Below are 13,103 nucleotides of genomic sequence, written 5' to 3' on the forward strand. Positions count from 1 at the left end.
TATATATATATATATATATATATATATATATATATATATATATATATTTGGAAGAACAAAAGTTTAAAGGAAACACTAATTTTTGAGAAGTATGAATGACTAGAGAATAGAAATTCCTAATCTCAAATCATATTTATGATACTTCTTTATAAGGAGTAATCATCCAATCTATTTTGAGCATATTTAAAAGAAAAAGAAGCAACTTGGGAAGAAGACAAGGAAGAAAAGCTAAAGCAGAAAAATAAACTATTGAACTTGTTTGTTCCATAAACCCAATTGTTCAGTGATTCTAAGAACATACACTACTTGGCTAATAAATTTCTATTTGACAAGAAGTACTGGGGAAACTGAAAATCCTTTTGGTAGAAATGAAATTTAGAACAACATCCTACCCCATATACCATAGTAAGCTCAAAATGGATACAAGTTGAATATAAAAGTCATAGCACAAAACTAGATGAGAATAAGAACAGGTATTTTTCACAAATTATAACTGAGGGTGTGTGTGTGAATTAATTTTTTAAATTTATTTTTATTCTTCAAATAACATTTTTAATCTGTTATTCCCATTACTTGCCCCACCCCCACCCCAAACTGAGCAAATTAAGGAAAGAAGGAAGAAGGGAGGGCTGTAATTGGCTCAGCAATAGGTATTCTTTACTTGATTTTTCTTGAGTATCCAGTTAGTTGAAACTTTTAAGCAGTCATGGATTTCATTTAGGAGTCTGCATTGTTGAAATTAAAACTGTTTCGTTTGCCAATAGCAGTATATAGGGGACCTCATAATCTATAGGAAATCCCTATTTGGCATGGATTCTAGGTTGGATTGCCTCCATCATAGTAGTGATGTTCATTCCCTGTTTGTGCCTCACTCAGTAATATTAGTCTGAATAACAATATTATATCCATTGTTACATCTTTCCAGGAATCATATTTTTATATTTCATTTTGTTTGTTTTTGAGTCTGGTTCTTCCTATCTTTCCCAAGCTACAAGCAAGGCAGCCACTGATAGGTCTACTCCCAATGCCGACTGGCACAAAACTTTGAACCTACTTGGTTTTTTCAGTTTGGGTCAGTTTGTCTTTCTTTAGGTAACTTTGTTGCCTTCTATTCCTGGGTGCCCATCATATTGGTGTCAGACTTAGTGCTGATATCCTACCCTTTAGCCCTACTGAATCTCAGGACTCTCAAACTCAAATGATCCATTAACCTCAGCCTCCTCTGGTAGTACTGCAGATTCTTAGCACCATCTGCTTTTCCACTAATCTACCACCAGCATTGAAGAAGTAAAGGAAATTGCCTAGAAATGAAAGGCATTTTGTATTTATATTTGGTAAGTTACGATGGTCAAAGAATTCATCACCAATTGACCAGCTAACTGGTAATTAGCCTCTCCATCTGTAACTACACTAATTGTCAAAAAGCAGAAATAGTCTATTGCTGAGACCACACTTGATCAGTAGGACAGAAGTTGATATAGCTTACACTCTTCTGACATAATCTTTAAGGACCCAGAGTCAACTCCACAAAAAAATAAAATCAAAACTTAAGGAAACATTGAAGTAAAACATATTAACTTAGGAGTAATTTTATAAAATATATAGGGTTCTTAGCAGTATGATGGTCAATCATTAATCAATTATTTATTAATACATACATTCTCCTTTCTTAGACAGCTTGTTACTTTCAGTCAATTTATCTTTCTACTCATTTTCCTTAATTCTATTTAAAAACAATCCAAGAAATTTGCTTTTAATTTACAGCTTTAGTTAATTTCTTCTTTTAAAATGAGAGACCTGATTCTATCTGTATCCATAGTATCGACCCTCAGCTCCACTGAGGTCACACAAAGAAAGGGGCCCTTGACTACTAGGAGAAATATAAGGAAAGAAGAAATGCAAAGTAATTTTTATCGAAACTCTCTGACAGGAGGAAAATTTGATGTCTCCTTATTCAAAATCGCCCACTTTAAAGAGGAGGGTATGGTCCTGGAGAATCCAACGAGAGTGCAGTCGTCCCATGCCATCCTGGAAAACCCTAGCTTCTCTTCTATGGGAATTCTGCTGAGAATCATGCATTCTACTTTTAAATTCATTCCCATTTATTCCACTACTCTGATATACTGCCATCTTGGGGCTGAGGACATCACACTCCACCTGTATCTAATCCCCAGTGACTGTACAATAAAGAAGGTAAGCTTAGATTATCCTAAATATGAATCAGGAAAAAATACTTAGAGCTTAAAGAAGCTGACAATTCTATCCTCACCTTACAACCCCCAGTCTGACATCAATTTTATGGTGAAGGCCACTGACATATATATATATATATATATATATGTATATAGCAAGTAATTGTGGCCTTCCTGTATGCTCTTCTGGGACAAAAAAAAATTTCTCGTCTTGAAAATTTTTCTTTCCCTTTCTTCAGGCTATAGATGAAGAAGAAGCAAAGTTCCACTTTTTACGTGTGCATAAACCATCTCCAGTAACCCCACTCTACATTGGCTCTCGTTTCTTAGTATCTGGATCAAAACACTTGGAAATAATGCCTGCAGTAAGTGATACCGGTCAATTACATCCTGTAGTAAAAGCACCTCTTTTTCATTCAAACTAAACTCAGCAGATTTCAGCAAAATCCTCTGGCTCAGCATGCATCCCTGTCATGGTTCCTAAACTTTTTAGTGATAAATATCTTACTTTTGTTAAGTAACTTGATATGAGGATTTGAGTTAGTTTAAAATAACTTTGAAGAAAATATGTAATTTGAATTTTTTTTAATGCGATTGCATTTTTAAATTTTAAAGGCATGACCTTGCCCTGCCATACTTGGTTTGACTTGGTTCTTTTCAGAGAACCTGTAATGTATACATACTATTGGCATTTCTTCCAGGAACTAGAACTCTGCTACCAGAGTGCTGGGGAGTGTCAGTTTTTCTCTGAGATTTATTCCAGCAATGTGAAGGAGAAAATCAGTTTGGATCTGAGACACCCAAATGGGACACTGGTGTGGGAAACACTGGTGAGATTAGGTAAGATACTCAATGATGAATGAGTCAGACACTTAAGTTTTCAGGCAAGAATGTGTGTGTGTGTGTGTGTGTGTGTGTGTGTGTGTGTGTGTAGATGTCTGTATAAGCACAGGTATTTGTGTGTTATTTACTTAGGAACCTCCTCACCTCCCACACACTTAATTATCATCTCTATGTTGATGATTTTAGGATGTTTTTCCTATCCTAACCCCTCTGTTGACTTCCAGTCTTATATGTCTAGCTGCCTTTCAGAAACCTCAGACTGCCTGTCTCATAGACATTTTAAACTCAGCATGCCCCAAACTGATTTATCTCTCCCCTAAACATTCTCCCCCACTTCCAAACTTCCCTATTACCATAGAGGCAACACTATTGTCTCGGTACCTTTGGCTCATTTGTCATTCTCAACATCCCTCCCCCTCACATCTAATCTGCTGCCAAAGCCTATCCATTTCACCTTTGCAACTTCTCTCAAATATATGCCCTTCTCTCATCCGCTACTGCCCCATCTCTGGTGCAGGTCCTCACCACCTCATACTTGGATTACTGCAAAAGCCTTCTGGTGGGTCTGTCTGCCTCATCTCTCCCTGCTCCAATCTATCCTCCATTCAGTCTCTAAAGTGATTTTCCTAAAGCAGATATCTTATCATGTCACCTTCATAACTCAACAAACTCTATTGGCTCCTTATAGTGTCCAGGATCAAATATAAAATCCCCTAGTATTCAAAACCTTTCATAATCTAATAATGCTACCCTCACCACATCTTTCCTGTCTTCTTTATACCTTATTCTCCCTCAAGTGACACTGGTATCCTGGTGGTTCCTTAAATAAGATATTCCTTCTTAGCTCTGGACATTTTCTCTGGCTGTGATTCATGCCTGGAATGCTCTCCCTCCTCATTTCTACCTACTGGCTTCCTCAGATCCTTTAAGTTCCAACTAAAACCCCACTTTCTACAGGAAGACTTTTCCAGTCCCTCTTCCAGGGGTACTTCAGTACCTTCCATCTGTTTATTATTTATCCTACATATAACTTTTTGTACATAGTTTGCTTGTTGTTTGCTCCATTAGATTATGTGCTACTTGAGGGGCAGGGACTATCTTTTGCTCTTTTTTTTTTTTTTTTGGTATTTCTGGTGCTTAGCACAATACTTGGTAGGCAGTAGGTGCTTAATAAATGTTTACTGACTTACTATAAGGAAAGAAGAGGAGGTGTGCCAGTCATCGAAGGTAAATGGTCCCATCCTTACCGATCATTAACTTGGGAATGGCTTTTACTATGTGAACAATGGTTCTTGCGTTTCTTATTCAGCCCATTCTAATGCTTTTAAGGTCAGCAGAAGTATCAAGGAGGAAAATAACTTCACCTTGCCTCTTATAGTAACACAGGGATCATCAAATTAATTTTAATATGACTAATGTATATGCAACATGGTGCTTCCTGAGTGCTATTGGAAGCACCAACCAAGAGGTAAAGTCCTTCATTCTAGAATGTTTTATTGGCCCATGATCAAAAGCACAATTCATGGAACTTGGGCTTCGAGCTACCACAGACTTCACTTTTTCCTCAGTCTTTGGTATTATTCACTGTGAGGTGAGACTGACAGAACATTTCCTTGCCCCACTGTGGTGGCCTCTGACTGCTTCTCCTTTCCCCACTCCTCCAGACCCATTGCAGAGTCAGAACATCACCTTACCATGCCAAGACTAGGGGCTCTGGGAACATCAGGTATCAGTCAAACATTGCATTTATGCCTCATAACCTTTCTCTCTTCTAGGAGATCTTGGACTTGCTTGTGCCCCAGTTTCTTCAGCTCCCACAGGTTAGTAATAGAGTAATGTTCAAGTGACGTCCATCGCCCACCCTCCCATTCTCCTCTCCACTGTAATAGGTCTTACATGTCTCTTCACGTGAAATAATTTGCTCCATATTTGACTAGGTAAAAGAGGCCATTCTTTTGCCTTGTTTATTACCTAGCTTTAATCACTCAAAAGGTGTTGCTCCAATCAAACCGAGACCTGGGAAAGACCTTAGCTTAAAAAGGCCAAGATCTCCCACTGTATGGCCATCTCCGATTGTTCTGGGCCCAGATAGCTTGGGAGGAAAAAGTAAGACTGGTGGCTTTGCACAGCCCTCCCTCTCTTATATCCAATTTACTTGCAAGTCATGGCATTACCTTCCTGACATCATAGTACTTTTTGAGAACACAGTACAATACAATATTCTTAAAGACACCCAGATATGGATCTTGGGCAACAATTTAATTATTGAGGATTTGGGGGAAAGATGGTTTATCCAGAGAGGGCCTAATGTTACCAAAGGCACAATCACAGACAGGCTGTCAAAAAAAGTCTTAGGGAAGAATTAAGTTTCTGTAGCTTAAAACTGCAGTTAGACTTGTGATACCCTGTATATCCTAGGTTCCAGAAAAAAAGCAGCAAGTGGTTTAGTAATGCCAAGTTCCTGGGTCCAGACTGATGAAAAAGGGAATGTACTGACAAGCCACGTCTCTCTAGCTAGGTTTTTTTTGTGTTGGAGGAGAATTCAGATTTGGGCACATCACAGTGAAAAGGCCTGGAGGTCTTCACAGAATGTGTAGATGTTCACATTTGAAGTTGACTGTGCTTACTACAAAAAGGACTAAGACCTGATGAGCATAAGCCTTAAGGATAGATAATGGTTGCTCCAGTTGGTGAGGAGGATGGAAGAAGAAACAGGAATAGGAAACCTAGGTTTCACTTTGGAAAATTAATGGAAATAAGAGGTAGGAGGCCATGGTTGTGAGTGAAACTATTTATTACTACATTATTTCTACTTCTCTGCTAGCATCAGAAGCTCCATCAGTCTCTCCCTTATTCTCTTCTTCCAGGACTTCACTTTGTTGACCAACACAGGGATCAGATAATTTCTCGGGTAACATCAGTGGACACGATCCTCGACAAACTTTACAGCCAGTTCCTCAGTAATGAGGAGTATGAGCACGTACGGGCAGAAAAAACTAATCCTGATAAAATGAGACGACTGTTTAGTTTTAGCATATCTTGGGACAGGAACTATAGAGACCACTTATATGAGGTCCTAAAAGAGACACATCCTCACCTAATGAATGAAATACAGAATACTGAAAAAGAATCAGTGAGAAAGCCACTGGGGGCTAACAACATTGCAACTTCTCCTCATAAGCTAAATTAGGCTAATGTCTAGTCACTGAGCAGCAGCTGTTGAAAATTTTTACAAAGTTCAAAAACTGACTAGAGCAATGTAGATCACAAAACTGGATTATGTTGAAATTTAGTTAGAAACATCAATATTTTCACATTTTAAATAATCTTTCAAACTTTTCAGCAAGTTTATAGTACTTATACTTAATAAGTATATATAATATAAAGTTTAAAACTGCACTAAAATTTTTGGGAAATTCTGTATATAAAGCAGATACAAGGAAACTTTGGAGAGGAATGTACTAGCAGTTGGGGAAGCAAGAAAATCTTATATAGAAGGTGGATAATGAGCTGAATCTTAAAGGTGAGAAGAGATAGCAATTCATGCATGGCTTGAGGGGGTAGCCTGTGCAAAGGCAAGGAGAAGAGGTGTCGTGTTGGGGAAGAGTGAATAAGCCAGCATAGCTGAATTTTAATGTGGAGGGGAGCAATATATAAGAAGGTGGAAAGGTAGGATGTAACCAGGTTGTGAAGACCTTTAAATACCAAAATGAGGGTTTTATATTTGATCCCAAAGGTAGCAGGGATCTTCTTGAGTTAAAGTACAGTGGTTGTGTGGTCAAATCTACATTTTATCAAAAATCATTTTGGCTGCCGCATGAAGAATGAATTGGATTGGGAAGAAATAAGAGGCAGAAGGACTATTAGGAACTATTTCAAAAAGTCAGGTGAGAAGTGACAAGGGGTTTAACTAGGCTGACAGGTGAGTGGAATGACATATGTGACGGATTTTATAGGGACAGAAATGAGATTTAGCAATTTACTGGATATGTGCAGTGATAGAGTGAGGAACCAAGAATGAAACTAAGGCTAAGAAATTGGGTAATTGGAAAGACATCTATCTCATCAACAGTAATAAGTTTATTAGAAGCTTGAATTTGAGGTGGGGAATAGAGAGATGAGTTCTGGTTTGTACAAGCTGAGTTTAAAATGTCTACAGGAGAGCTAATTCAAAATGCAAAATAAAGAAGAATTGATGCAGGAATTCAGCTCCATTGCAAATGATCTGCATATGAATCCTTGGTCATGTGACCAACAAGACGGAGGACTAGACATTTTCTGATTCCCATGACTTCTTAAACCTCTCCAAAAGAGAAAGTATATGCCAAGGGTAAAGCAACTTCAGTAGTCTCCATGGTCTAGAACACCCCAAATCCAAAAGGTTTACAAAACCCCACCATGAACTGATGTCGACCCTGAGCTCAAGAAGCACCCCTTTCCCCAATATCCACCACACTACTAGCAGTGAGGCTGCACTAGTCAATCCAAAAGCTGGACCCACAAACTTGCAACAAAACCCAGCCCCACTTCCCTATTTCCCTTCCTCTTTCATGGGCCATGGAGAAAAGAGCTCTAGGCTGCAGAAGTTTGCTTGATGACTACTATCCTGATAGTGTTTTGTGCTGATAATGATTTCTGCCGGAGTGGAGAAACAGAGGGTAAGAGACAGGACACATTTCTGGACTTGAAAAAGAGTTCAACTCCACACTCTTTCCCTCCTTCTACTGAGAGCCTTAAGGACCCAAATTCCAAATGAAAAAATAACCCTGGTTAGAGTGATGCCAGTCTGGCAGTGCTCAGAGTTGCCAGGCTAGAGATATGAGAATAGAGGGAAAGGGAAAAGAGGGAGGGGTGCACAGCATTGAGGTAGGAGAGCTTAAGCACTACACTAAGCCTTCCACTCAAAAGTTAGACTGGTGAACTGTGAATGCCCAGTGTGAGGGGAGGCTGAGATGCTTTGAAATACATTCTTCAGGGAAACCACCATCAAAAGGAGGGAGTTAGAAAGTAACCAACAGGGGAAAATAAAGGGGGTAGTGATATTTACAAAACTCTCAAGAGTGAACAAAACCTCAAAGACTTGATATAAGCAGATAAATCAATAAGGAAAACCTTAGCAGAAGGAAATATGGCCTCCAGATCTAGCAAACAAGATAAAGTATCTATGAACAAATATTTAAAACAAAGCAAACCAATATAACATTTAAATGAGGCAGAGGACTCTGTGAAATCTCAGGGAATATGGAACTACATCACATTGTTGCTGAATGGTTTAAAAATATTGAGAATTGTGAGAGCAGAATTTATGGCCTGCAGAGCAAGGCAGAAAAGGAAAATTGGAATCGTCAAGGGCAAGTCACAAACAAAAGGGAGAATAATACACTGGGAATTAAAATGCAGAGAAGTTAAGCACACTCTAGAAGTAAAGAAGCAAAAAATAATAACATAAAAAGAAAATATGTTCTCTATCCAAAAAAAATTTAATGACTTTGAAGACAGGATATACAAACACAACTTAAGGCTCATAAGTCTACTATAAGAAGATAAGTCAAAAAACCTAAATATCACAATGCAGGAAATACAAGAAAATTGCTTAGGTTGTAACACAGAAAACAAAATACCAATTGAAAGAATTCAAAGACTGCCTCCAGAAGCAAAAAAAAACTCACAGCTGCAAATTCCAAGATACATAGTGGTTAAATTTAACAATTCAATTTAAAAGCAAGTTCTGTAAATAACCAGGAGAAAGACATTAAAAATTCAAAGGAAAGGAAATTCAAATATAAAGACTAGTCTGCACCCACTAGAAAATGCAGAAAGTAATGGAATGATGTATTCTGAAGAGCAATTTGAAAGTCTAAGTTTAACCACAAATAAAAAAAAGATATATGTTCAATAATAAAGAGGTATTTGAAACATTCTAGAAAGAAAATGAGACTTGGTTATGACATCTAACATATTTTGAAAATGTACATCCATATGAATATAAACCTCAGTTAAGGTTTAAAGTTTCTCCCTTTTTTGTGGATTTAGGATATGATCATAAAACTCCACCAGATTTATAGAAAATTATAGACTTTGAAAGTGGTAAAAGACTTCAGAGGACACTTAGTTCAAACTTCTACCCAATGTGGAATCTACTTGTAGAACTTGGGACATGTCCTTCTCACAAGTGGGGACCCAGGAATATTTATTTTAGAACAAGTTTCACTGTGGGTTGCTATTCATTAAAGACAAACAACAAAAATACTATACCTCATAAACTTCCAAATGATGCTTTTACTTTTTTCATGTCAGAGGTCACAACTGGTTAAAAGCAGAAATACATAATCATATAGTAAAATAATATTTATAACAGAACATTCCCCCTTAAAAATACAGGGGCACCCTCTCCAATACACCATCAGTGGAAAACTGAGAATTCATAAGAATCATATATTAGGGACATACATATAGGGTAGAAAAATCACACAGGCCTTTGGATATGTAAGGAAAAATCATATATCCAATCCAGTACCATGTACATCTTCTGGTAACGTTACCACACTAGTCTAATTGCCTATGCATTTGACGGTGGTCCAATGTTTCCACTAAGAATTCCACTTCTCTGATATGTTAGGTAGGGTAGTCTCTGTTCAACATTGCTCTGATTGTCTCAGATAATGACAAAGTTTCTAGTAAATTTGAGATGCTGTTCTCTGCTACCAACTTTAGGCTGGCTATTTTTGCTCCATTTTTATAGGTACAGTGACTAGAACCTCTACCTAAAAGTAGGCTGAAAGCTCTCTAGTAGTTATATTTTCTTTTGGCAACATAACCAAGGGAACAATGGCTTAATTATCATCTGTACACTAATGATTCACAGTTCTAAGCATAAGGCTCCAGTGTCTCTGAGCTTCATTCCTGTATCATCAATTGGCATTTGGACATTTCACACTGGATGTTGTACAAGCATCTCATACTGAAATCTGAAAACTTCATATTGAAAATTGAACCCATGTTTTCCCCCAAATCCATCCCTCTCCCAACCTCCCTTTTTGTATCAAAGGTATCACAATTCTTCTAGTCTCCCAGGTTCTTAACTTTGGTGTAGTCCTCACTGCCACTCTTTCTTACCCCATATATCTAGTCAGTTGCCAAATCTTGCCATTTTTTTTGCATTCACATCTCTTGCATCTGCACTTTTCTCTCTATTCACATGTATACTAGAAACTACCAAGTATACTAGAAACGTCAAGCAAGTTGCTTTGCCTGAAACAAAGGGTATATGAAGAAGAGTAACATACAGTGTCATGAAATGAGGGGCTAGAGATTTTCAAAGGTTTATTTTATATCTTGCTTCTTTACTGGTTATTGTTCCAATTATTTTATCATTAAACCTCTAGGTTTACAAACATTTGTATTATTTGTAAATGGAGACAATTTTGCCTCTTTATTCTTTCAGATTATTTTTATCTTATTGGTATTACTAACATTTCTAGAACTATCATTAATAGTAGGGACATAGGGGTCTTACTGAAAAGGTCTTGATGGTTTCTCCATTATAGAAGTCAGTTTATATTTTGATTGATGTCAAGTTATAAGAAAGGAAAAAAGTTATTTATCTGTATGATTTTTAGTGGTTTTACTGAGGGTTCTATTTTGTGAAAAGCATGTGTATCTAATAACAGATCAGCTATGCACTCCTATAAGAGCGAACGCTTGGGACTTTCCCCTCTGTAAACTTAGAGCACTGCAAACCAAGAGCAGAGAAAAGAGGAACAAACTGCACCCAATTTGTAACTGACAGGAGCATACAAGCACGCTCTAAGTGTAAACCATAGTCACCATGAGATCCAGTAGAGCTAATTCTGGTGACTTCCCTCTACTGCTTGTTCCTTCAGAGTACTTACTGGGAAAACTGTAGCAAGTTTTAAAACCTGCCAAATTCATTACTTTTCCGTCCCCTCTTCTAACAAGTAGAGATGTGGGAGGAAAAGGGAGACAAGCTTCAACAAATCAAACTTTTTTTTTTTAAGCAATTGGGGTTAAGTGACTTGGCCAAGGTTACACGGCCAGTTTTTTGTGTGGGTGTTAAGTATCTCAGGCCTGAACCGATCCCAGGTCCTCCTGACTCTGGGGTGGCACTTTTAACAAACTTTTAAAAAGTTTTTTTGTTGCCTTGCTATGATAACATTTTTTGTTACCTTATAATGTTTCAATAAATCACATGAATACTAAGAAAAAAAATGGTGAATCTTAAGAGCAGGAATGAATGGGAAAGTAAGCTTCCAAGTGATAAATGGGGGCTCAGTGCAGAGATAAAGGGGGTTTACTATTTAGGTAATTTTTTAAAAGCAAATTTCAGTTTAGGGTTATATCCCTAGTCATATAGAACCTGGGAGCCTTACTCCACATCTCCCCTTTCCCCCCTTAAAAAAAAGCTTAAAGGAAAGGAGCAGTAAATAATGTAAATATCTCTAAATGGTAACCAAATTATATCCATAAACTACTACCACCATTTGGTTAATTAATCAGTTAAGTCATTCAAGAGGTCACTACTCTATGCAAAATTGCAAAAGGCAAAGTCAGGTGTGAGGAGCTATAACCCTGGCAGTACCATCTTTGCACTTCTTGCACCTGCTACATATACATACACACATATCAGTCGGTTGGTGAATATTTATTAAATACCGACTGCGCCAGGCACTATGTTAAACTCTAGGGATATATAAAGAAGCGGGACAGACCCTTCCCTCAAGGAGCTCACAGTATAATAGGGGATGATAAGACAACAAATATAGACGTTACACACAAGTCAATGATAAGGGGAAGACACTAGAATTGATGAACTGGGAAAGTTTTCTTGAAGGTGATAGGAATTTAGTTGGGACTTAAAGGAAGTCAGGGGAATCAGATTTGAGGAGGGAGAATGCTCCAGGCAAAGGTCATAGCCAGAGAAAATGCCCAGAATGGAGAAATGGAATATCTGATTTATGAAACAGCAAAGAGATCAATATCCTTGGATCAAAGATTATGTGGGAGAGAATAAAATATTAGAGGACATGAAAGGTAGGAGGCCAGATTATCCAGGGCTTTGAATGCCAAAGTATTAGAGGAGAGAAGAGAGAGGATTTGAGAGATGCTGCTAAGATAAAATCAACAGGTGTTGGTAACAGACTGGATATGAAGGATAAGAAATAGTGAACTGAAGATGACAGCTAAGTTGAGAGACTAAGGATGTAACTGAGAATTGGGCAGGGCGGGGGGAGGTTGGGAGAAAACAGTTTCCTTTTGGACATGATTCATTTAAGATATGTACTGGAATCCAGTTCAAGATGTTTGAAAGGCAGTTGGAGATGCAAGACTAGAGGTTAGCAGAGAGGTTAGGGCAGGAAAGGAAGATCAGAGAATCATCACCATAGAGGTGGTAATTAAATCCATGGGAGTTTATAAGACCACCAAGTTAGGTAGTATAGAGGAAGAAGGAGGAAAGTTCCCAGGACAGAACACTGTGGGAAACCTACAGTAAAGAGTGATCTAGATGCAGATCCAGTAAATTACATTGAAAAGGAGCAGTCTAATAGAACAAGAAAAGTGTTATCCTGAAAACTGAAAGATCCATCAAGGGGATGATCAATGGTATCAAATAAGGATTAAGAAAAGGCCACAGGATTTAGCAATTAAGAGATCACTATTAACTTTGAAGAGAGCAGTTTGGGTGTAACGAGGTTGGAAGTCAGATTGTAAGGGGTTAAGAAGAGGGTAAAAAGAGAGAAAGTGGAGGCATCTATTGTAGATAGTTTTTTTTCAAGGACTTTAGCCACAAAGGACAGAAGAGATACAGGATCATAGTTGGTGAACATGGAACGATCGGGTGAAGGTTGCTTCAGGACAGAGGAAACATAGTAGGCAGTAGGGAAATAACCAATAGACAGAGAAAGACTGAAAATAAGTAAGAGAGGTAAGATGACAGAAGGGGTATTGGGATCACTTGTGCAGGTAAAGGGACTAAGGCCACCTTTTTATGTAAGACAAGGGTGAAGGAGAAGATGATGGCAGAAGGCATATGAGTGATATGAGATGAAG

The 13,103-nt window shown here is 37.9% G+C and overlaps 2 protein-coding genes across 2 annotated transcripts in view; one reads left to right on the forward strand and one right to left on the reverse strand.

Moving 5' to 3' along the window:
- LOC138177712 (NACHT, LRR and PYD domains-containing protein 1-like) overlaps nt 1–6,327 on the forward strand; it is a 28,975-nt gene extending 22,648 nt beyond the window's left edge. Inside the window, exons 9-13 of the mRNA XM_069108924.1 lie at nt 1,931–2,193; nt 2,432–2,557; nt 2,894–3,032; nt 4,811–4,855; nt 5,903–6,327. Coding sequence (XP_068965025.1) covers nt 1,931–2,193; nt 2,432–2,557; nt 2,894–3,032; nt 4,811–4,855; nt 5,903–6,225 — 896 coding nt within the window. The 3' untranslated portion in view covers nt 6,226–6,327. The remainder of the gene's footprint in view (nt 1–1,930; nt 2,194–2,431; nt 2,558–2,893; nt 3,033–4,810; nt 4,856–5,902) is intronic.
- The window catches only part of LOC138177711 (olfactory receptor 52D1-like), a 57,351-nt gene that overhangs the window by 40,092 nt on the left and 4,156 nt on the right, over nt 1–13,103 (reverse strand). The window lies entirely within an intron of this gene.

This window comes from Petaurus breviceps, unplaced genomic scaffold (assembly GCF_028583685.1).
Source record: "Petaurus breviceps papuanus isolate PSGF00001 unplaced genomic scaffold, PetGlider_PUasm1.0 90444, whole genome shotgun sequence".
NCBI classification, from domain to species: Eukaryota; Metazoa; Chordata; class Mammalia; order Diprotodontia; family Petauridae; genus Petaurus; species Petaurus breviceps.